Here is a 26381-nt window from a genome sequence, read left to right on the forward strand (position 1 = left end):
GCCAGTTGAGGGCCTGCAACCAACCTGTCTGCACACCAGACACACTGCACCTACACCTGGAGTTATGGTCTGGGATGCAATTGCATACTGTGAATTTGTATGTAAATCTGGTTATTCCATTCAGGAACAGCATTCCAGGGGGTGTTTCCCAATGGATGACACTGGCTAACATACCACTGTTGTAACCCAACATACTCTACAGTATATCAACATGTTGGCTTGGCCTGCTTGATCACCAGATCTGTCTCCAACTGAGCACATATGGGACATTATCAGACTGAAACTCCAGTGTAATCCACAAATAATATTAATCATCCCTATATTAAACTTCTTGGCAGGTTAAAATTGTGTGCCAGACTGAGACTCGATCTCGCCCACGAAAGACAAAGGTCCCGAGTTCAAGTCTCGGTCCGGCATACAGTTTTAATCTGCCAGAAAGTTTCATATCAGTGCACACTCCATTGCAGAGTGAAAATCTCATTGTGGAAACATCCCTATATTGACTGACCAAGTGCAACAGGCATGGAACTCCAACCCAAAAACTGACACCTGGCACCTGTATGACACAATGCATGCATATCTGCATGCTCTTGCATTCAACATTGTGGTGTTTACACCAGTTATTAATATACCAGCAGCTCACATTTGCAGTGGCTTATCTTGTGTTTACGTTAACCTGTGATCTTGCAATGTTAATCACTTAAATATGTTACCTAGATAAATGTATTTCTGAAATATCATCACACTATTTTTTAGTGTTGTTATTTTTTTCTGTCAGTGTTTAAACAGAGGTTTCTCTCAGTCTTCTAAGGTAACCCATATCAAGTAAGAAATATTGGCTTATGCAAATATTCATGCCTATTAGAAAGAATAACAGGAATTAATTTGATTTATAAATTTAAAAAAAAATTAATTCATGGAGAGAGAGAGAGAGAGAGAGAGAGAGAGAGAGAGAGAGGGAGGGAGAGAGAGAGAGAGAGAGAGAGAGAGAGAGAGAGAGAGAGAGAGAGGGGGGGGGGGGGGGGGGGGGGAGATGATGTCATGGTTAAATAAAGTGCTACTAAAGCCAATCAGTTTGAACAGTTTACATTGTGTATCAATAGAGGACTGACCCATCATTTACCCACATCTGAACCTGCAGGTGAGGAACATTTTATATTGTATCTGAATGCTTTTAAAGGGACAGTTCCTGAGATATGGGATGTTTGATTCAGCTGAACAGGGATGCTGTGTGATGATGGATGCTCTATATAGTAGATTTTCAGACCTATGAAGAATCTGAGGCTACATTTAAAACCAAATATTGGTTTGAAAGCACTCAGAAAAAAAACATAGATTGGAAGTACTTAGTCTGAAACCATATGAACCAATCTGTTTGACTTCATAGGGCAAACATTATGGGAAAATATGGAAAGAGGGGAAAAGGAGGACTCAAAAGAGCCCAGAAATGTGGAGACCATGGAAACACAGAAATGGTTATGCAAATTCAGTTCTAGTGCAATGAGTAATGTGTATTATGGTTCATCAAGAAAAAAGGAAAATACTAAGAAGTCCTCATAGTCTCCCCCCCCCCTCCCCCACCTCCCTCATCCAAAATTTGAGTCCAAGTATGGATGAATACAGAACTTATGGAAGAGAAGACTGAGTTTCATGCAGTGAATCAGATAAGAAAAACTCCCATGCCTCTATGGGACCGTTACATCCTTAGAGGTGAAATCAAACATGGGAGGCAGTAAGTAGATTGATCCTGTTTAATGAAGAGCATAACCTTAGAGACTTGCTGGCAGGAAGACAGGAAACTATAGAGGAATGTTTTAATTACATGTTTGTAAGGTTTATAGATGAAACAATGAGTGACACTAGCAGATTTTTATAGTGACGTGAGAGTAATTGATTGAAGACTGGAGGTCAAAGAACTTTTCTTCACTGTCTGTATTAAGACTTTGGGAATCATGGGCTCTACAGTAAAATCTATTAAGGAAGTGATCAAACTGTAAAAGGCTTGTATTGAGGCTTCCTATTTGCTTGACCGTGCTCTGTATTTCACCACGTTCTTCAGGTGACATCCTCAAATCCTAACATGCATTAATCTCAGGATAAGGCAACATATTACTCAGATAGAAACAGGAGACTATTGACTAGAATTATTGATGTAAATTAAGTTTATTAAATATTTGCCGATTCTTCCAACCACTTCATAATGTTTGGACCACTTTCATTGTACTGTAATTTAAGATAATAATATATTTGCACATATTATTGTGGAAAACATACATATGCCTTTCACACAAAACAGAATGTGTCTGGTCCAATGGAAGAGGAAGCATGAAGGTCCAAATTTACCAATTTACAAACAAGACAAAAAGAATACAATAAGCAATATTTCACTTGATACCTCCCTGACAGACTAAAATTGTGTTCCAGAATGAGGCTGAGACCTAGACTTTGCCTTGTGAGGCCAATGCACTTAACTGCTGAACTATCCAGCTACTCCTTCATCCTACTTCACAGCTTCCATGTACCAACACATATACATGATATGTTCACCTGTTGTGTAGGATCCTTACATATTGTTCTCTACCATTAGACTGCTTGTGATTTTCTTACATAAATATTTCTTACCAAAACAAGCCTCCTATAGCGATCATCTGGTGATGTGTTGCCAAAATAAAATTGTTTTAATTTATCACAAACTGCTTTTCTTGTATGTAGGTCTTTTATAAGAAGACTATCACCAAACACTAGTTCAAAATTGTCAATCATGAAATCCATTTTTTCTGTATCCTTTAGAATTCCAGTAACTGTAAAACATAAAAATAAATTTCAGTTCCAGAAAAAAATCACTGTATTTTGTTGTTAACCAGAATTTAGGATAAATGAGTACCAATTTTGTAAACAGATGTATTATTTTTGTGATTATTTTCATACGGCCAGCAGTAAAATAAATGTAGTATTGCTGACAGCATTGAAAGAAAGTTAATGGAATCTTGGACATTTGGAACCAGGGCACATGTCTTAAGGCATCAAGGAGAAAAGAAAAGGATTGATGAAGTTAAGTGTGGAGAACCAAAGAAGCTAATAAAGTGAAGGATAGGAGAGACAACCTATGTATGACTTGCAGGAGAAATCAACTAAGAGCAAGGCATGCCCCAACATTACAATATACTCTTAGCATATATAGATTTTGGTAGCATTGATCATATGAAACTCTAGGTCCTTCATTTAGTCACTTGGTACAGGAAGCTGTAGAGAGCATGACTCAAACTATCTGTTAACTGCTAGAACACCTTGCAGGTGTCTGTCACTGATTATGGTTATGAACACCACATCAGGTATGTGAATGTACTGAAGACATCTTAGCAAACACAACACTGCATGTAATTCTGAACAGGCAGACACAAACAGCAAAAGTATATCTGAGAACACCACAAGAAATGTAATTGTCCATTGTTACTCATGATATGTATTTGACTTGCTAAAACACTGGTAGCTCTCTCAGGTCATTGTCATATGAAACAGTTGTACACTGAGAACTCACACTGCAAGGAAATAGTTGTGAAAGGGAGGAAGTCCACAGGTGACCAATATTTGGTGTGAACACTGACAACAGATGGTTTTGGGGACATCAGTGCTAGTGACACTGCTGATAAGAGCGTTTCCACAGCAGTGTGAAGTATCCGAGAGCAATATGAGCAAGACAGTTCAGTTTAGAACCTGATATAATGTAGCTGGGCTGTATGCTCTCTGCATCAATAAAGGTGTATCACACTATATCATGTTGGCTACCCACACATCTCTTTATACTGGTTAAGGAAATCTACCACATGCTCATTCTGAGAAAGTGTAATGCAACATGCACATGAAAATAATTGAAAAGAAATGTATTATAGTGAAATTTCCAGTTTTTAAGGTTGCTGCACAAATTGGTGACAGTCTTGATGATGTATGAACAGGATGTAAAAGAGATATGTAGACAAATTTGTCAAGTTATTAGTGTAGATAAAAAGGAACATTTCTGTCACATGAAACAGATGTCACAGACACACTGTTTCCCTGCTATTGGCCATTGAAGACTTCAATGCTGGACTTCCCTCAGGCCAACATTCACAGTTGTTTTGACCATTTAGTATGCAACATATTGACACTGGAATCTGATCTGCAATACAGTTACATATTACTGCTAGGTAGGGTAAGTTTTCATTACTGGTAGCAGCGTCCATGTTCAGGGATAAATAGCTGTACTGCAACTGTTTATGTTGAGTTGTGTTTACAGTCTTGATGATGTATGAACAGGATGCAAAAGAGATGTGTGGACAAATTTGTCAAGTTATTAGTGTAGATAAAAAGGAACATTTCTGTCACATGAAACAGATGTCACAGACACACTGTTTCCCTGCTATTGGCCATTGAAGACTTCAATGCTGGACTTCCCTCAGGCCAACATTCACAGTTGTTTTGACCATTTAGTATGCAACATATTGACACTGGAATCTGATCTGCAATACAGTTACATGTTACTGCTAGGAAGGGTAAGTTTTCATTACTGGTAGCAGCGTCCATGTTCAGGGATAAATAGCTGTACTGTAACTGTTTATGTTGAGTTGTGTTTACATGAAAGCTTCTACTGATGTTTACAGGGTCTTGATGACTGATTACATAGTAACTGAGTTAGCTGGCATGAATCTCAGTTATGGAGAGGCACAATGCAACACATTGCACAGCAAGGCAGCTATACATTGAATGATTTCCAGGATGGAGGTTACTAAATCATCTAACATTTCAAATATTTAATGGCTGTTTCTTGTGTCAGGATCCCTGAGACCAGAATGACAAGAGACTGGCTGACCTCACAGTGTGTGAAATGTTCAGTTTGAAGAAGCTATGCTAAAGCAAATTGAGGACACTCCAGCACGAGCTTGTGATCCACAGCCAAGAAACTAAGTACCTCAATCACCAACTTATGGAATGTCCTGAACCAGAAGGGCATGCATACGTTCAAGTGTTGGAATAAATCCTATCAGCTGATGATTTCCCCTGGTATGTGGAATCTGCCAATGGAATCTACACCAAGCTGTAAACATCCATGACTTCTAAACACATTATTTGTTTACTGCCAAGGCTGCCTTCACAAGGGAAGAAATATTCAACAGCCACAATAGCCATGTCTGAAAGTTGAAAAATCCTAAGGCAATTTATGTGTTCCACTATCAACAAAAATTTACAATAAATGTGTGAGCTGATATAGTTCACAACCATCTGACTGAACTTATGCCTCACATGCTTTTTAAAGGTAATTACCATATATTTCTCTGTGAAGTTCAATTAGTACTCCAGTTAGCTGTCATGCAATGATTATGGTTCCATCATGACAGGCCCTGCATCACTTTGCTGTTGACATCAGAGTTGATGTCAGAGAACATTTAGACCATTTTATCCCCAATTGTTGGACGGGGAGGACTGGGCCATACCAAACTCACCAAATTCATCTAACCTCACTCCTATGTATTTCTTTTTGTGGGGGAAGAGGGGGTGTTTGTTGTATGAGGTTTGTCCGGAAAATACGTATAAAAGTTGAATAATGTCTATACGTTACAGGTTGCAGTCACCGCCAGGTTGGACTCTGCTCTAATCAATCCCATCAATGCTCAGTTTGAGTCAGAGCACTCTGCGTGAAGGTGGGAGTGTGCAGCAGCTTGTTGACAGTTACCCTTTTTCACCTGCCGTCGGCATGGAGCTCTCTCTGATTGAGGAACAGCGCGTCAACATCAAGTTTCTTGCAAAGCTAGGCAAAAATGGCCGTGAGATTTTTGAGTGTTTGAAACAGGTTTACGGAGACAATTATCTGAAGGAACCAACCGTGAACAAGTGGTTGAAAAGGTTCCGGGATGGGCAAGAAGAAGTGAGCAATGACCCTCGCCCAGGATGCCTGTCGACATCGAGTTCCGATGCAAATGTAGAATGAAATCGGGCTTGTGTTCTTAAAGACCGTAGACTGACAGTCAGAATGACTGCTGATGAGCTGTCAATCCCCAAAACAATCATTCACAAAATCCTGACACAAAAACTTGAAATGAAGAAATTGTGTGCGAAAATCGTACTGAAGCTCTTGATGCCAGAACAGAAAGCAAAGAGGGTTGAGTGCTGTGAGGATTGGTTGGAAGCAGAGGAATGAGGGGACTTCCTCAACTGAGTCATCACTGGAGACGAGTCCTGGTTTTACGAATTTGATGTGGAGCTCAAATCTCAAAGCAAGGAATGGAAACTAGCAGGAGAACCAAGAAGAAAAAAGTTGCGAAAATCAAAGTCCAATGTGAAGACAATGTTGTTGTTTTCTTTGATTCTAGGGGAATTGTTCACAAGGAATTTGTCCCTCCAGGCCAGAGAGTGAACGGAAATTTTTACGTTGAAGCTCTGACATGTCTCAGAGCTCGTGTGGCCTGAGTTTGACCGGAGTTGGCAAAAGGGAGCAGGTGGATCCTTCATCACGACAATGCGCCTGCTCACACATCGCTCATTGTGTGCGGGTTTTTGGCCTGAAGCTCAATCACTGTGACAGACCACCTGCCTTATTCACCCGATTTTGCCCTGTGTGACGTCTTCATGTTCTCGAAATGCAAAATGGTGCTTCGGGGGCGGCACTTGGGAGATGTGGAAGCCATCAAGGTGGGAACGACATGGCAACTGAACAACATCACAACTGAAGACTTTCAGCACTGTTATCAACAGTGGAAACGGTGTTGGCAGAAGTGTATTGCGTCTCAGGGCAAGTACTTTGAAGGAGACCATATTGTAATACCTGAATAATTGTAAAATAAAGTTATTATTCAAGTTTTATATGTATTTTCTGGACAAACCTCATATAAGACATTGAGAGGAACCCCAGAAGAACTAGTTGCTCCTCCATTAAAGCTATTTGTTTTGAGCATGTTAGACAATCATTAGCAATGAGATGGCATTTATGCATTGACGTAAATGGGTGAACTTTTCAGCAACATCTCTGAAAGTGAGTGAGTGAGAGAGATAAAGAGAAAGAGTGTGTGTGTGTGTGTGTGTGTGTGTGTGTGTGTGTGTGTGTGTGTGAGAGAGAGAGAGAGAGAGAGAGAGAGAGAGAGAGAGAGAGAGAGAGAGAGAGAGAGAGAAGGTGACATGCAAAAATCAAACTATATTAGTGGAAAATCCCCAGTTTTTAGGTTTGTTGCACTGGATGTTGATAGCCCTGATGATATTTGACCCCAGCACCTCCGTTTGTTTGGGTGGGAAGCTGGTTATATGTATGTTCAAGTGTCTGCAGCGGTTTCAACCATCTTGGTAAAAATAAGACTTACTTTCCAGAAAATATAGTAGAGGATGGGGAGGGGGAGAGCAACGAGGTACCCTTAGCACTGGTAGGAGTGTAGAGATGAATGAGAAGAAGGTGACATGTTAAAATGTAAAAACATGGAGAAATGACTGATATTAGTATCAAATCTATATTTTTTTCATTTGTTTAGATCTGGGACTGAAATGACAAGAAACATACTAGTTGATCTTTCTCATAAAAAAAAAAAAAGTAAAAAATAAATAAGAATGTTAATGAAGGCTGTCTCAAATTACTGTGTATTAGAGTGCACTGAAACAGAAGGAAATGGGCCAGGTGATATACACTGAGGTATTAATGTCACAGATTAGTGATATGCACGTATAAAGACGCATACCCAAGGTGTAAAATGGCAGTGCATTGGTAGAGCTGTCATTTGTACTCAGGTAGTTCATGTGAAAGGGTGTCTAATGTGACTGTGGCTGCACAATGGGAATTAACAGACTTTGAATGCAGAATGATAGTTGGAGCTGGATGCAAAGGAAATTCCATTTTGAAAATCATTAGGGAATTCGGTATTCCAAGCTACACAGGGTCAACAGCATGCCAAGAATACCAAATTTCAGGCATTCTCTCTCACAATGAACAATGCAGTGGCCAACGGGCTTCACATTACGACTGAGAGCAGTGGTGTTTGTGTAGGGTTGTCAGTGCTAACAGACAAGCAACATTGCTTGAAACAACTGCAGAAATCAATGTGGGATGCATAACAAATGTATCCATTAGGACAGTATGGCGAAATTTGGCATTAATGAACTATGGCAGCAGATACCCAATGTGAGTGTCTTTGCTAACAGTGTGACATTGCCTTCACTGGTCTCTCCTGAGCTTGTGACCATATCTGTTGGACCCTAGATGGCCTAATCAGATGAGACCCAGTTTCAGTTGGTAAGAGATGATGGTAAGGTTTGAGTGTGGCACAGGTTCCACAAACTCAGAGGCCCACCTTGTCAACAAAGCAATGTGAAAGCTGCTGGTGGCTCCATAATAGTGTGGGCTGTGTTTACATGGAATGGACTGAGTCCTCTGGTCCATCTGAACTGATAATTAACTGGAAATGGTTATGTTCAGTGACTTGGAGTCCATTTGCAGCCATTAATGGACTTCACGTTCCCAAACAATGATTGAATTGTCACTGGGCCACAACTGTTCACATCAGCAACGCTTTTGCAATTATGGAAAGCTGTAGAAGCAGCATGGCTCAATATTTCTGCAGTGGACTTCCAAAAATTTGTTAAGTGCATGCCATGTTGAGCTGCTGCACTATGCCAGGCAAAAGGAGTTTGGACGTGATATTAGGAGGTATTCCATGACTTTTGTCACCTCAGTGTATGAGCCAAGGGTGTTTGTTAGGCATGTAGGGATTAGGAAAGCACTATTCCTCAGTGAGATATAATCTGACTGTTGAATCAGAAGGTCATGTGTCACTGGAAAGAAGATGATTAAGTGAGGAAATATAAGCTGCAATTAGAAAATGGTGTCTGTTACATTTTTTAAAAAAAGTATCAACCTGTTGGTGTATTTGTGGTGTATGTATACCTGCATGACAAATATCAGTATCTTTCTTTTTTATCCTAACAAGAAGGCAGCTGAGACTTTAAATGACATCTGATCTTTATTTTAGCTGATGATGAACCATATGTTGTATGCCTGTGCAAGTAATACTTTTGAATGGCTAATTAAAGACAGTGTTCTATCACCATCATCATCTTCATCAGAAAATTAAAAAAAAAAATATTCGTTAAACATCAATAGTACACTACACATTACCCAAATGAAAAAATACAGAATTTCCTATGCAGAGTGATGTTGAACAATGGGACCAAAGTAGAAAAAGACTGTTCAGAGAATAAGTAATAAATAAGATCTAATGAGCATATGTTTAGCAAATATTCATTTCTGTGTTAGAGACCATTTATCAGAACTACATATTTGAATGAGATTCCAAAATGTGCAGCAACTGATGATACACTAGTCACCTGATAGTATGGAGAAACATCCTCATAGCAGCGCCAGGCAGGTAACCTACCAGAACATATTGAGCAAGGTGACAGTGTGGAACATCCTCCAAGAACTGTTTCTGCCTACACCGACTAAAAACACTTAGAAGGATTATAATGGATGAGCTTTTCTCTGCTGTAGCAGTTTTGGTGTGGTTTACTGATTGCATCACTACCAATCTAGAATTCCTGTTACCCATACTGCTTACAGACGAGAGCATCTCTTTCGAGGAATGGTGTCTGCATTCTCCAACACAAGCATCTGGGGGGATACCGAATATACCCTTATGAATATGTCCTTGAGGCATCAATGTAAATTTAGCCCCAATCTATTGGTGGACATTATTGGCTACTGCCTTGTGAGGTCTCACATTTCACCAGTGTCTTCTTCAGTCCATGGCTTGTAGGAGGCTATTCAGTTGGATAAGTTGTCTGGCTGCCAAACATAAACTCTTTAGTCTTTTACCCAGAGAGTACATGAACATTTTTGTAGTTCACATTGCACAACAGACCATTGCAATCATAAAAATTCACTAGAGTGCATATGACTGGCAACCCACAGATCTTTAATGTCTTATTATAATGTCTGAATCTTTCATGTATTCTCAGAGTAGAAGACTAAAGAGATAGGTTTGGCACTCATACAGTTTAACTGGATAGACTTATACATAAATGGAATAGGGAAGGCATTGCTGAACTGTGAGAGCCAATAAGGCAGTAGTCAGTAATCTCCACTGATAGATTGTGGCTCATTTTGTATTGATGCCTCATGGGAACATATACAGGGGTGTTCTCAGTATCTCTGCCGATGGTTGTGTTGGAGGTTGCTGACATCATTCCTCAAAAAATATACCCACATCTGGTGCACTCTACTGAATTTGAATGAGTGCAATGTTCCATAATATAATGTGTACATCAATCTCTTAGGGTGCACAGTCGCCACTCGGAACACCTCCTTCAAGCCATGTGATAGTTTTCCCCAGTGTGAATGAAATGATATCTTGCATGGAAATACTGAATTTGCAGACATGCTTTTCTTAGACTGCATATGTTACTTATTTTCTCAGGTACTGCCATTTGATCAGCCTCTCAAGATCTGGTCAACTCTGAACTGATTAAGAACTGGGCGTGGAAGATATGCTGACTCACTCTTCAAATGGGGACTGCTGTCTTCGCCAGCATGTGACTGCGGCACTCCTAAGCAGACCCCAAACACATCAGAGAAGTACGCAGTGCTAGAGCATTCAGTGGGGACTTTGAAGAATTCCTCGTGGCATCCAAAAAATCCATCAAATATATACAAGGACTAGATGTTTGTCTGTGAATATATGTAATTTTATGTAATGTAGAATAACATGATCCAATACTGAAATGTACTTAAATGCCATACGCTAAATAAATAAATTAAAAAATGGAATGTATCACATAAAAGGTGTAATAGATAAATACTTAATGGAAGTTATATCTTCATCAATCACCTTACTTGGCAAAATTTGCTAGTATTAATGTGGATATATGTAATCTTTTTATGTGTCCAGTAAGCCAACTTAAACAAAATAATTTTGCTCTAGATAATAAACCACCAACCACATTTATGTTTCTGTTATATACATTATCTGATAAAATGAATTAGAATTACAGATCTTTTAACCTGAACATATGAAGATTTTAATATTAATTAATTTTTAACTCATTCAGCATGATGTGAAAAAATTTTGTCTTCAAATTAACTTGTAATATCCTTTTGGAGGCTTATGAGACAATGAAGGTAATAAAACCAAACACTGAGGTTGCATTAATTCAAATTTGATGTATTTGTGACAAAACTCAATCCTCTTATGTGACAGGTCAAGTGTAACACTGATGAACCAGTTTTTAAGGGCCTTGCTGTAAGTCTAATTGTATTTTGTATCCAATGTTTTGGTGTGAAATTATGTAATACACTTGAGTTTTATTCACTGACAGTACTTAGACTTTTATATGTTTACTATGTGTATCTAAATTGTAACAATATGAACTCACGTGCAAGCATGGCAATTCCTTCTCCGGAGGTTCCACCTACAATAACTGGCACTCTGTGGAAACGTCCTTGAGTCATCAGTACCAATGGTTCTTCTGTCAAGAAAGCACCTGAGTGTTCCTTCTCAACACATGGAACAAATGCCACTGTCAAAGCTCCCATTTGTTCCTGGGATAAAAAAAATAAAATATTATTTCAGTTTTAAGTATGTAATTGGAGAAGAGGCAGTTGTACCATCCCACTGAAAGACAAAGTGAAAAAGATTTTCCTCTATTTGAGGAATGAACAATTCTGTTAACATCCAAGGTATGCAGAGAAAGGCCCATACAATTTGTACCCACTTGCTGTGCAAAATACAGTCACTTTTTGTGAGTCTCTCTCATTTTCTGCAATAACATGTGGATGCTCAGTACCCATGATGCTAATAAATCTTCATGATTCTTTGTCTAACGACTCATGTAGAGCATTAGTGACTCCACCCTCCTGTAAAAGGTTCTGCATAGTAGTGCAAAAAGCACCACATTTTGTCTTGTCTGGTGGTCTCAACTGGTAGACGAGTTGCAATAAGCAAGTCTTATAGAATAAATGCTGCATATTTCAGGGTTTGATTGTCTCTCTATTTTGTTTCTTTCTCTAACTCTCTCTTTTTACTTATGCGACTTGGATCTTCTTCAATATCTCCAGCAACATGTGTTGTGCAGTTACTACATTGTGGTCATTCGTTAAATTGTGTTCAAAAGCATTTCTGCACTATTACATCAGTCCTGTACATGCAATTCCTATATAAAAAATCTACAAAATTATTTCTCACAATAGAGAGCCACTGTAACAGCAATTGTCACACTGAGAATATGAACAACACAGACAGGCAACAAACTCATTGACAACCAATTTAGGAAGATCTGAATAACATCACGAATCATTAATTTCTGATCAGCAAGGAATAAATCAGTCTTACCTTGGCACGATTCCTTTTTTAATGTACATGTATTTGTGACCCATACTTGAGTGATATGTAGTATGGTATTCTCCAGTTCTTGAAATCTTAAAGCTGTTTCTATTGAAGCTTGTGCAATGGCGGTGATGATTGTCGTTTTATGAGACAAGACTGCATATTCATCAGTCCTTCCACCCACAGGATGCTCAGCTTATAACAATGTAGATGAGAAGAATATGAGCTAACTCTGTATCATACGTCTAGTTACTGACACACATTGTCATCATAGCTTAAATGAGTATAATGTTAATCAAAATGTTTGCGTATTTAAAATACTATCCCACTGAAAACAATGCTTGTTTGGTCATTAAAAATGGGATGATTACAAGTGGAGCTTCATGACTCAAAATTATATCTTCTTCAAGAAACTGTACAATATACTTGGAGACAACATAGCAGATGAGGTAGACTCTGCATGCTGTTATGCATTAATTGCCATTTGTCAACTTGAGAAATTCTCCTTTAACAGCTTCTTCCTTCTCTAAAGCCCATGTTGTCTTCAGGAACGGAGAATCTTTTCCTTGTTCAGTTGCAATGTTTGTTAATGCAGTGATGACTGGGACATCACCAGTTCTGTAAAGCTCTTCCTGTTGAGTCCATGAAAGGCTGTCGGAATCACTGTGCTAGCATTCAGTTTGATATCACAATGTTATGGTTCAACCATAAGCAAAATCTTGCATTACAAGGCAGCATAACTTTGCAGTTTTCATAGACACCATTCGAAAATATGCAAACAACTCCACAGATCATCATGTAAGGGGTACTACATCAACAGTAGTATGATGTAAATCATACCCCTTACACTTCGCTGGTTCCTTGGAACTTTCAGAACTGAAGGCGCCTTTTATGGCAGGAGCATTGTCTTGCTGTTATATTCAACAATGCCCAAGCATTAGCAGTTATGCACCCCAGTGTGCAAAGAGAGAGTTGTCATTTGGGTTTTGTGTAGAATTGTTGCATGGAGTTGCTTAGTACCAGAATTATCTGAACATTGGCTAAAGTGATAAGTTATGAGACTGGAAGTATTATGTTGACTGGCAGGGTGATAGTGAGTAATGACATGGTTTATTTTCAGAAGGTGCATGTAATTACTTATGAAATCAATGAACGAAGTGGTACCATCATTCTTAGTAGCTTCCGTTGGCACAACACATTATTATTTGACCAGTTATAGAAAGGAGTACCATGGACAGTTATAATTCAGAAAAGTGATACAGCAATGACAAACTTTGTTGTGAAAGTGGAATAAATTTAACTGTTAATACAAGCATAGCTGGGCTTATATAAAAAAGGTCAATAAACAAGTAAAATGCTCTGTACAGTTACCCTTTCATAAAACATTCTTCCATCTAAATTGGATGAACTTTAATATTCATAAAGTAAAGAGACACATTTTCACTTTAGGCAATATGATCAAAATTACTTTGCAACAAAGCATTTTTTGTCGGTTAACCAAATCCCCATCCATGTCTGATTGCTGCAAATTAATGGAACAGCTGCTAAGGCGGAGGTCACAGTTGGATTACCATGAAAGGACATGCTTTTTGGTGAAGAACAGTTGAAACAGTGAACTCCAGAATGCAATAATAAGAAACAGTAAGGAACAATAGAGTAATGAGTCCATAAGCAAAGAGAGTAAGCAAATGTGCCATTACCAAAAGAATCATGTGTGAAACAACAATCTGTAGCATGTTGAATTAGTGCAGTTTGAGGTAATCAATGTGACAATGCACAGGGAGTGGTCCTGTTTGAGCACCACATCACTATACAACAACCAACAGTTGGAGAAAGAAATGGAAGTGTCACATAAATGCCAACTGCACATAGTTTGACTTTGCTGCTGCATGTGAAACTTTTGAACCATTTAGTATGTACTGTAACAAAATCTATGTAGAGAAAGACAGTTAGGACTGTGTTTTTTGGTTGTTAAAATGTCATCAGTAAAAGAGCATATACCACTAAATAGTGTTGTGGGAGCTTGTTTTGGTAATGAGGGAGAATATGATGTTGCAGGGTTCAAAGATTCAAGTTTTTAGAATGTGACTAAGCAAGAATCAATACACATGGAACTAACAACAGAATTAAGGATGAGTAAAACTTAAGTGCCACAGACACAAAAATGGCAAAAGCTAGAGAGAAGCCCACTTAGCAGTAAAACTGAACATAAATCGTCTCCAAGTATCAGTCAGTTGCATGTAATGGCACAGTCCAACTTGACAAAGGAAGGTTAAGACAAAACTCTGGAAGAATTAATAGAGAGTCAGTAAAACCTGTGCTAGAATTTAAACTGTTTAAAGAAATTCAAGAGATGTTAATCACAAATTTGGAATGATAGTTACAAATGGCAATTATGGAGCTCAGACAGGTGCAGGAAAAGAAAAGCACACACATACAGGAAAAGGTTAATAAAACTGAAGGAAAATGTAATATACATTTAAGTAAAGTGGAACAAGACATAGAAGACCATGGCAGAAAACTGAGTGTGATGGAAGTACATAATTAATAAAAAGCAGGAAGAAATAGTTCTACAGGTAGAAGACCAAAAAAGAAAGATAAATACACTAAACATTATGGTAAATGGGTCCCACAAATGGAAATTGTAAATAGCTGGAAATCCAGTAAGTTACATCCAATTTTCAAATCACACCCAGTTGCTTTCATATGTCAGTTCTGTGATTTACTGCCAAAAGTGTGGAATGGTGTGACCAAAATGGCTTACATCATAAATCAGACAGACAATGAAGTTTGTAATTGGGTAAAGCGGTTAACAAAGGAAAGTTTGTTGTACACAGAATTTGAAACAATTTTCCTGCCAAAATACTTATCTGAAAGCGAACAAAATGAGATTTTAAATCTGATTTCCAACCATCCATTCAGCTGGAGATGTGATTAAAAGTTCTCAGTTTTTTTTCTTCTTCTTCTTCTTCTTCTTCTTCTTCTTCTTTTTCTTTTTTTTTTTTTTTTTTTTTTTTTTTTTTTTGAAGAATTAGAGAGAAATTAGCATCTGGAAGTGCCTTGTGAAGAAAGCCACAGTATGTGCTAGGTGGTGTAACACCTGTTATGTAATGTTTGCAGTAACCTGACTGGTACAATAATTGAAATTATAGAGCAGACAGTCTGTGCAGACTGAAAGAAAGGAGAAACAGTGGAAGACAAGAGAAAACATTGATGGAGAAAATGATAGAAGGCAAGATTATCACCATGAAAATACATGATATAATTAGGGCTTATCTTCTTACACAGAGGGACTTGGGAAGATGTTGAGCAACATGAGAGATCATAGTAGAGATCAAATGTATGCCTGATTACTGGCACAAAATACAACAATCAACACTAAAGAAAATTTTTCAGAAATTTGAAACCTGAGGTGCTAAATTGAAATCAGAGTTTTATAGGGAAGAAAAAAATTTTTGAGGCATATAATTACACCAGATGGTATAATAATAAATAAGGAGAAATCTGACGCAGTGTGTAGTTTCCCAATGTTGAAATTCTGCTATTATGTTCCTGGCTGGGAATCTGTAGTGTTAACTGACCATCAGGCTTTGTAATTACTGTTAAGAAGTAAACTATGTACTGGGATGTTAGGGGTATGGAATTTAGCTCTGCAAGAATTCAATTTTGAAGTGAAATATATATAAGAAGAACAGAATTTGATGCCCAACATGCCCTTGCACACACAACTGCCAACTCCAGAAGACTTGATACTACTCATTAAAGGCATACTCATGAAGAAAAGCATGCAGAATAGTGAAAACATATAACATATGCCATGAAAAAAATGCTGACTAATGTCTATTATTGCTGAAAAGAAAGTATGGGTTCACTGGAGTACAGAAAATCTTGATAAGTTATCTAGTACATGAAGAGGTATTGTACTGAAGAATGAATACAGACAAAGTAGAGTGGAAATCTGCATACCAGAACATGCCATATTTAATCTCACCTGGCACAAGTATTTTAGCTGTGGATGCTTTGGAGCCAAGAAGTGCATGGAAGGACTAGAACAGTCCAAAGAGGATACGAAATTCATGAAGATCATGTGAAATTTGCCATAAAACCAAGACTTTTATTATTAATGTAAATACTCTTAAGTCCCCTGCATTGCAAAAAGTGCTTAAAGAGATAGTAGCTGTTGACCTTTATCTACGTCAATAGGAGGAGCAATACAAGTTCATCTTACTCCACTAAAAAGCTTTGGGCATAAATGATAACACAAGCCAATTTACATGGAAGAAACAAGCAAGGATTTTAAAAAGACATGATGTAGAACCAGTGTCTATTTCACACCATAGATCCACATCCAATTCTTCAGAATGTGTTATGAAGGAGGTAAACTGCAAGTGTCAGATGTATTGCCAAAACATGCATGAAAATGGAGTCAGTTAATAGGCAATTTTGAGGAAGTAATCAATGTGCCTCATGATTCTACAGGATATGAGCCAGTAGAAACTGTATTTAACAGGGAACCTGACAGTCTGACTAGAGAAATCCTAAGGTACTTGACTGATGAAGAAGAGACACATGAGAGAAGATCAGTAAGGTGGAACAAATGTCAGTGAAGAAGGACAATATCAGGAAGGTGCACTACACTGAAATTTGCAGAAATAACTGAAACTTTGGGAAAATATCCTTATGGGGTTTAGTAGTAAGAAACAGAAATGTTCCTCCTCCTAGAAAGGGCATGTCCTCCTTTTCTTCTGTTTTTTTTTTTTTTTTTTTTTTTTAATTTTTACACAGAATGGTTCACTTTTTAAAAGAGAACTGTAATTACAACAAATATTCTTCAAAAGAGTCTACACAGAAAAGGTTTTGTGCATATTGTAAGGCAAATGGATATTTATGAATACATAAAAGTTGGAATAGTTTTTTTAATGCATAATTTGTGCAGCTTTTGTTGCTCAGTCAGTTACATAAATGAAAAGAGAAATTAAGTATATGGAAATATCCGGCATTCATTCAATTTGATGAAATTTCTTGTGCATTCTGTAATGTTGAAATCAGGACTGGTGTACAAGTATGAAAATGGCAGTTTACCCTTCTCATTCGCTCACTACTTCCCTACCACTGTCACTGCTCTTTTTCCCTACACTTGTCCAGTTTAGTTGTGTTTATGCTTTGAACTTATTAAAGGTATGTAGGACAATTCAATTTGTTGTGTTATTTGGAGTTTCCTCTTACTCTCTTTTCTTTTCTGTGGACTGAGAGAAGAATAATGCGCGACCCTACCACCTCTTTTATTTGCAGTAAATATATGTTGGAAGGAGAGACATCAAAAGTGGTGAAAGTTTGGAAACTTTGATACATGTCCAAAGTTGGTTAGAGAAAATTTTTCCATACGAGCTACTTAATATTTGTTGTCTTCCCCTCTCCACTTTCCCCTCAGACACTTTCACCTGTATCAGTTTTCACTACAGATTGTGACATGTACTGCCTACAAATTATGCACTTGGCTGCCTCTGACACCTCTCTCAACCTGGGATCTTAAGCGGCAATTACTAACTGTGATACATCCTCTACAGAAATCTGTGAAGCATCTGGCACCCCAAGCTTGCTGCCGCAAGAGGTGTCTTGCATCACTAGGGGCTTAAACAGTCCTGTATGTGTCAGCAAGTACCAGTTATTGTTAGTCAAGATAATGGTCTTCTTAGCTATTTACACCTTTGCTCCAGATACAAAGACATCATGATGAAAGAAGATAAAGGCAGAATGAGGTCTTAAATATAACCATAACTCCTCCCTCATCCACAAATACAAGGACTACATCTTATTTCTTCTTGTAGTAAGTTGTTGCAAAAGTACTTCAGTCATGTTTTGTAAAGGGAAGCTGAAGGCTTTCCAACCAGTCCTTGCACTCTCATAATATTCCCGAATATTAAATGCTCCAACTTCTTCTCCTTAGGCCATTGCAAAAGGAAGAGAAAAATTCATCCTTTGTATTAAAACAAAAACAGGAAAAGGTCCTGGTGATGACACTTTTAATATCAGATTTCAATGTTAATGTACTTGTGGGTCATGAAAGAAATGCTGTCATACAGTCTTGTTTGTCACTCACTACCAATGCAGCATGTCTCTACTCCTACCAAGTATATCTTCAAGTTCAGCTATGGTTGGGGAACAGCATGCACCCTAGAAAATGCGGTTGAATGGAATCAAACTCATCCCCCTTTCCACTTCACATGAAATGACTACCAGCTCAAGACAAGATATTACTATTGATTTCATGTGGCTGCAATCGAGGTTGTTGAAGAAAATGGAAGAGTGTGGGGCTGACTTATACTTCAGAACAGTATGTATAACAGCTGTTGAGGACAAAGTTGCACTAAAATGACTTGCCGTGATTTGACAGAAGATTTGGAGGATGGTTTTCAGTAAATAAGTATATACAACAGTTTATTTGTTCGACATATATTGTGATGTTTTAACTGTGTAGGTGTTGTACTCATGATGATTTCAATGTGTTATAAAAAAAGAATTGTTGATAAATTCCACAATAATTCTTAATTCTCAGGACAAATTATTTATATCCCACTACAAATATTAAGGTACATAATACTGAACAAAAACTGTGTAGCAGAATTTTTCTGAGTCAATAGATACAAGTTTTAAAAGGAAATTCACTCCCTCACTCTCTCTCTCTTTTTACCTTCAGATTTTAGTACTAACATTTATGTGCTACATGTATGTTTCTATATGTATAAAAGGGATGTGGTTGTGAAGGAATAGAGGAAGGATTTAACTGAATTAAAACTGAGGTTGAAAATTATGTCAAACCCATAGACTAAGGGATTTTTAATCTTACAGGTGGAATTTCTCGACAACTAGTTATATTCATTTATTTATTTATTCTCCATAGACAAATACAAGGATTTGCTTTTGATTCTGAACATATTTTGCACCTTTTCTCATAACTTTGTGTGGACAGTTACAAACAACAAAGACAAAAAGTTATATAGCTTTATTACTGGTCATATAAATAGTATTTGTACAAAAAGAAATGTTCTGCTCTTCTGAATGGAATTTTTTTATGTAAGAAACTCCTTCAAGGCAATTTCAAACACCATCTACATGAGCTTTTTAAATTTTTTGGAAGTTTGTTATAAAATTTGATCCCCCATGTAATAGGGGCTGATGTCTGCATTTTTTGTGTTATGTCTTTGCAGATGATATTTTAAAATTAGTTGAATAGATTTATAAGTATATATTGAAAACAATGTTAGTAGATTCTTACTTTTGAAAAAGCCTTTGCAAAACTTATTATAACTAAACTTACAAATGAATCTTACTGCCTTTTTGGAAGGATGGACCCCTATTTACATGCCTGGCAGCAGCACACCCCCACACTTCAGTTCCATATGTGTGGTAAGGGTACACTAAAGTGAGGGAGAAATTCAGGTTGGTCACACCAAACAACACCCATTTTTCAGTAGTTCATTTATTCACCTGAACACATGCAAGGCTCACAAAGAACTGAACACGGTGGAACAACCCAAAGAAAATGCCCAGAGTCCAAAGACGATGCTCAGTGTCCAAAGACGAACCGCATATCAATGCTGGTGTCGACCTCATCGGCCCCCCCCCTCGCATCACGGAGTACTCTTTAAAGGCCGGGGATAGGGGGGGGGGGTGACTAAGGCGTCGGCAGGGGGTGGTCCGTGGGAGCTGGACCACGGTCAGCTCGACAGCGTCGTCGGGGACCTGTATGGGTAGATGTCATGAAGGAAGGTTCGGCCACCGAACCTGGAAGTCGTTGAAGCGAGCCGGGTGTCGTACCGGGCGTGCTGGTCGTGCGGTGACAGGTAGGCTGGTGGTTTGCAGGTGAAACGACTATGTCTCCGGTGGGCATGGCGAACACACGAAGCATGTCCAGGTTGATGTCTGGCGAGAGGGGAACACATTTCACCAGGTGGCAAGGAATGGTGGAGGTTGTGTCATGAGCACTGGATGAAGAGAAACACACGACAAACAGTGTATCATCACACAGTATTATTCAGATGTTGTGGTTTATCTCTGGAGGGACAGGGACAAACAGCTCGAGTGAAGGCACGTTCAAGATGGGGGGCGTGAGAAACCTCGACAGGGCGAGGCAGGCAACGGTGGAGAAGTCGAAGGGACCGGTGAAGGGCCCGGTGGCGAGGGCGTGATCGTAGGTAAGCTCAATGTGGGAAGAATGTGGTCACTCGATGGAGTGCGTGAGACTGGAGTACAGGGTGAGGTAGGAGGAGAGCTCAATGATTGGAACTGGAAGTCACTGGATTGAGTGTGTAAGTCCGTCGTGGAGGGAGTGGTCAGAGTGTCATGAGCCACGACAGTGAGTGGCGTGGTTGTGGCCTGAAGGGGGGTAGAAGAAGGCTCAACATGAGCAGGCCTAAGTCTGTTGAGAGAGACTGTAACAGCTGAATCTTTCATCTGGATGTCATAGGTGTTGGCAGAGCACTGGAGAACTTGGTACGGGCCGGTATATGGAGGTTGGAGGGGAGCACGGACAGTGTCATCTCGGAGCATGAAATACTCGCTATTGTCCAGATATTTCGGGACGTTAGCCTTAGAGTGGGAATGGCTGGCGGGTGGAGGGATATGGAGGTTGATGAAGTGGCATCTGACGTGGTCCATGAAGGAAGGTAAGTCAGACTGAGGGAGAGAAGCAGAAGGGCTCACAAATTCACCAGGGAGAACAATGTTCTGGCCATATACGAACTCTGCTATTGTGCCTTTGAGGTCTTCCTTATAGATCGCACTAATGCCGAGTAGCACAAGGGGAAGGGCCTCTGTCCATAGAGAGTCGTTGCATCAAGGAGTCGCCTTGAAAGTGCAGTGCCAGCGCTTGACTAGCCCGTTACTTTGTGGATGATATGCTGTGGTATGTATGCGCCGGATGCCGCAAATGTTACAAATCTCGTTGAACAGGGCTGACTCAAATTGTCTGCCCTGGTCAGTCGTGATGATAGCTGGACATCCGAAATGCGATACCCATGACTCGATGAAAGCTCAAGCAACAGTTTCTGCCGTAATATTGGGGAGGGGGACAGCCTCGACACAGCTAGTTGTTCAGTCGATAGACGAGAGAACATAACGAAAGCTGTTAGAGGGGGAGAGAGGGCCGATAATGTAAATATGAATATGCTGGAAACGCCCAGGAGGGATCGAAAAGGCACCGAGAGGGGGGGGGGGGGGGAAGGGGAAGTGTGCTTGTGTACTTTGCAGCGTTGGCATGCGACACAGGAGTGTGCCCATTGCTGGTAGTTCTTGTTGACATTTCTCCACACAAAGTGCTCCGCTATGAGGTGGGTGGACGCACAAACACCAGGATGGGCTAAATTATGCAATGTGTAGAATGCAGCTCGATGGAGCATGGTTGGGATGAGGGGACATAACGTGCCCGTACTGTCATCTCACCAGAAATGCCAGGGAAGGTGGTGCAGACGAAGTGTAGTGAAGAAGTAGACTCTGAAATCAGGTTTTGTGTTTCCTCATCAGTGGGTTGGAGGTTAGGCAGTTCGGAGAGGTCTAACAGCGAATGGACAGCGTCGACTCGTGAAAGGAAATCAGCAACTATATTGTCAGCACCCTTTATGTGTCTGACATCGGTGGTGAATTGAGATATGAAATCCATGTATCTGAAGCAGCAGGAGATGGGTTTGTAACGGCCGCAGCCTGGGGTTTGTGGTCTGTTAAGACATAGAAAGGGCGTCCCTCAATGTCAGCCTTAAAATGCTTGATTGCTTCGTAGACCGCGAGCAACTCCCTGTCAAACACGGAATATTTCTGTTGTGCATTGGTGAGCTCATGCGAGAAGAACTGCAGAGGTGAAGTTTGCCTGTCGATTGTCTGGCTAAGGACAGCGCTGATGGCAGTATCGCTTGTGTCTGTGGTGATGAAAAGCTGCGCATTGGGATGATGATGCGCGATGGTGCAGGCCTCGGCAAGAAGATTTTTGAGGGTAGTGAAAGAGTCAGTCATAGCAGGGGTCCATGGAATGGGCCAAGATCCAGAAGTGTGGGGCCTGCCAAGGCATCCGTCAGGTGGAACCTGAATCTCTGCAACCTGAGGTAGATGTCGGCGATAGTAATTAACCATCCCCAGAAAGCACTGGAGCTCTTTGAATGATGAAGGTCTGGGTAGGTTTAGTATTGTTTGTAGTTTCCCAGGGGGCGGTGAAATGCCGTCGGCAGGGACCCGAAAACAAAGAAAAGTAACAGCAGGTTGATGTAGCTGCAATTTGTCCTGGTTGATCTCGATGCATGCTGCCGCAAGAGTGTTCATAACAGTTTGCACATGTCGAATGTTGTCCTCGACGGAGGAGCTGAACACAAGAATGTCATCAAGATATGCAAAGAAGAATTTTAGGTCGAATAGCACTTCGTTGATGAAGCGTTGCCATGTCTGGGTTGCGTTTTTCAGACCAAAGGGCATGAATCGAAACCGAAATAACCAAATCAACTTGGTGATTGCTGTGTTCTCGATGTCTTCAGGTGCCATAGGGATCTGGTCATTGGCCCACTTACAATCAATGACAGAGAACGTGGTCACACCTGCGAGGGAACTGGTAAAGTCGGCAATGTTTGGTATGGGGTAGGTGTCCATAATTGCCCATGCGTTTAGTTGACGGTAGTCTCCACACATGCGCCAGGACCCGTCTTTCTTGGGTGTCATATGTATGGCCGTAGACCAGCTACTGGCAGAGGGTTCAATGACACAGGAGCTTAGTAGTTCAGAAATCTGATTTTTAAGGTCGGAGAGGCGCTCGGGACAAAGTCAACATGGTTTACTGGCGATCGGGAACCTGGCGTGAGGCAAAGCTTGTGAACCGTGCCGTTGGTGACGACGGAAATGTTGCCGGCGGCACGGGAGGCAGTTTGTTTACAATGTGCGGCAGGTGGGGCAGGCGAGGCTTGGTCATGGTGTTCGGAGCCACTTGGCGGATCCGATGGGAGCCGAGGCGGCAAAGTGTCCCAGGAGTCAACGCGACAAGATGGCTGTCTGCCCGAAGCAGTGGCACCGTGGTCAGGTGAGCTCAATAGAGCTCATGAGCCGTTAGTGAGTCCATTGTCCGAGGGCGTGGCCTGTGGCAGCACGGTCGCGGGTGAAACGCTTGGCGCGAGTGCACTGTTTGTGTTGTCAGTGGCGGTCGCACAGCGGCGTGCAGGAGCCGACGTTGCATAGTTTGAGGTGCTGTCCGCGAGTGGGGGGGGGGGGGAGGGGGGGGAGGGGGGGTGTAGGAGCTGTCAGTTCAGGAACACGTGACGCTCGTCGCGCATGCACACTTGTGTCTGGCCAAGTGTCAAAAGCTGCCATGTTAGGAGGGTGTGGCCCTGCGAAACTGTTAGTATATGTTATGGCAGTCTTGATAGCACAGCTCTATTGCTGGGACTGCAAGCAGATTCGGCGCAGTTACTGACCTTATTTTGTCCTTGCTGTAGTGTCTGTAATTACTTTGCTGCATCAGAGAGCTAGAGCTGTGTTTTGTGGAGCCGGAGGGAGAGCTCAAAGTTTTCCTTGTGTAGGCGAGCGATGTGTTCAAGCTCGACAAGGCACTTGTGCATGGTTTCTTGTAACGTCGTCGACAGAGACGAGCATGTACGGATGAGATGAGCCTGGACCGATGTGTCACGTGGGGGTTTGCTCAATGGGGCACAGGGGAAGTGAGTCTTGGATGGATGATGAAACACGGTGTTTCGCACTAGGTCTGGTGAAAGTTTGTGGTGTTGCAAGAAGTCAATGCCTAGTATAGGTTTGTCAATTTCACACACTAAAAAAGTCCACTCGAGTTTGCAGTTTGTGGAAAGTGAGACGACGTGGGAAGTTGAACCCGAGCATTGTAGTTTAGTTGAATTCACAGCTTGCAGTGAAGTAAGATAAGGGCGGATGTTCGATGACGCTAAGGACGTAGGCAGCAGCGAAACATCGGCGCCTGTGTCCACTAGGAAAAGGTATCCTGACGAAATGTCTTCAATGTAAAGTTGTCCGCAATTATCTGGTCATTCCCAGACAGAATGGAGCACTGGGGGGTGCCTGTCATGTTATGCACAGGACGCGGCACCCGGGCCTACCTGCGATTGACGTTTGGGAAGTAGCAGGGTGGTCTGCAGTTCCGTGCCACCTCACCAAACCATGTGTGGAAGTAACAGTAACAGGTAGTGTGGTTGCATTTCCCGTGTAAAGTTCGTTGCCAGTGGCGGTGGCCAGGGTTTGGTGGCTGCAGCAGGTTCAGTTGCAGGAGGGGCGTGACTGTGGGCGGCGTCGGTGGCATCCCAGTTGCTTGTTTACTGCTTCCCGGAGTGAGCGGAACGGTCGGCACAGTACGGCCCCGGCCACGTCCATCCACAGGGTGATGAGCCTGAACCTAAGACTTGTCAGGTAGGCAGTGGCTGGCGAAATAGAGCAGTGATGCATCGTGTAGCTTGTCAGCAATTGTCATTCTTTGCTCGACAGGTTTGGGAGACCTTTGAGCCAGAGCAAAGAGGATGTGAGGAGATAGTTTACCTGACCAGATGGCTAGGAGAGTTGTGTCAGAGAATAGATCAGCACTGACAAGGGCAAGTAGCTTTCTACAGAGCTGGGAAGGTTTGCTCAATGTGGAGCACTTACCGTATTGCTGCCTCAGTTGAGCATGCAAGCCAACGTAGAACTGTCTTTTTGGCTAGAGTGAATCGGGTAGACGAGTCCGGGACATCGACCTGGTCAGCAATCAAGTCCTCCTGGTTGTGCAGGTGGGTGATGAGGCACAGAAGCATGGTTGACTCGTTGAGTTTGTAATAGTCGAACACTTCGTCCACAATTTTGAACCAGGTTGTAGCCTGTTGGGATTAAATGGCGGCAGCATCGGTAAGCATTGTAGAATGTTCAGAATAACGGGTTGAGATGAGTTTGTCGTGACACTGCCTGAATCGAGCTGTTGTTGCTGTAGTATTCCAGGAGAGTGTGCCTCCAGGGTATGTGGCAACGACGGCTGTTTGGGTGGTAGCGTGAAGGTGGCACGTTGTGGTTGAGCGCTGTCTGTCACGACGAGGAAGGCCGACGCGGGTGAGACACTGTAATGTGTCGATAGCGGTTGCGGAACCTCAACACATTGTGGTGTGTTCGGATTGATGCATCACAGAAGACTGATAGTGGCAACTCATCTGGAACAGGCATGGGGGCGACAGGTGAGAAAAAGTTCAAAGTTTGAGAACACGTGTTAGTCCGTGGAAAGCTCAACATATGATTAGAGCTGGGGCGAACTGTTTTGGAGGTAGGCTGCGGAGGTGCAAGCTGTCTAGAAGCACAGTGTGGGAAATGATGTTGAACGTGGGACAGAATGTGTGAATGTTCACTGTTCATAGTCACTCCACTCAAAACAGTGTGCAGATAAGGTGAATGTCATGGCATAAAACACTGAGGTATAGTAGTGGGACGGAGGTGGAGGTCAGGCACAGATAAGTAACTGTTCCTGTTGCAGGACGAAGTATCGAAGTAGGCAGGCATGTGCTGATGCTGGTCCGAGGCAGGCAAGGGCGTGGTCAGATGCTGAGGAGGTAGACCTGTGAATGAAGCAGTTCCAGCCACATGGCAGGTATCTGCGTGGTACTGCACGGATTGCGGCGTGGCAAACCGTTGTCCTGGCGGTAGTAGGTTGTCCGACGAAGCATTTGCACTGCATGGAGCTCCATAAGAGCTAACTGCACAGTCAATGAGGGAGGGCACATGTGGCGGGAACAAAGGCGTTTGATAGCCGGAGTCATGTGCACTCCTAACCTCACTTATTGTTGCAGGCTCGAAAATGTCTGGCGAAATCAGCGGAATCGTCGAGTGAGAGGCATCGTGTTGCAGTCCTGGTGGGTGTACATTGCCTGCAACATGATGCATGTCAATCACAAAATCTGGTGTTAGGCACTGGGCCGAAGTCATTGTTTGAATGCTGTGTTGATGTAATACACGCCAAAATAACCAATGCGAAGGTCACAGACACAGTAAAATGGCGAAAATGGAAGACATTACAACTCGGGGTCACCAATGAGGGAGACGTTC

General features: G+C 41.3%; 1 protein-coding gene across 1 annotated transcript in view; it reads right to left on the reverse strand.

Moving 5' to 3' along the window:
* LOC124596416 (esterase FE4-like) overlaps positions 1–26381 on the reverse strand; it is a 388758-nt gene that overhangs the window by 43563 nt on the left and 318814 nt on the right. The window contains exons 7-8 of the mRNA XM_047135545.1: positions 11380–11545; positions 2623–2801 (exon numbers count right to left, since the gene is read on the reverse strand). Of these exons, the coding sequence (XP_046991501.1) occupies positions 2623–2801; positions 11380–11545 (345 nt within the window). The remainder of the gene's footprint in view (positions 1–2622; positions 2802–11379; positions 11546–26381) is intronic.

Source organism: Schistocerca americana, chromosome 2 (genome assembly GCF_021461395.2).
Source record: "Schistocerca americana isolate TAMUIC-IGC-003095 chromosome 2, iqSchAmer2.1, whole genome shotgun sequence".
NCBI classification, from domain to species: domain Eukaryota; kingdom Metazoa; phylum Arthropoda; class Insecta; order Orthoptera; family Acrididae; genus Schistocerca; species Schistocerca americana.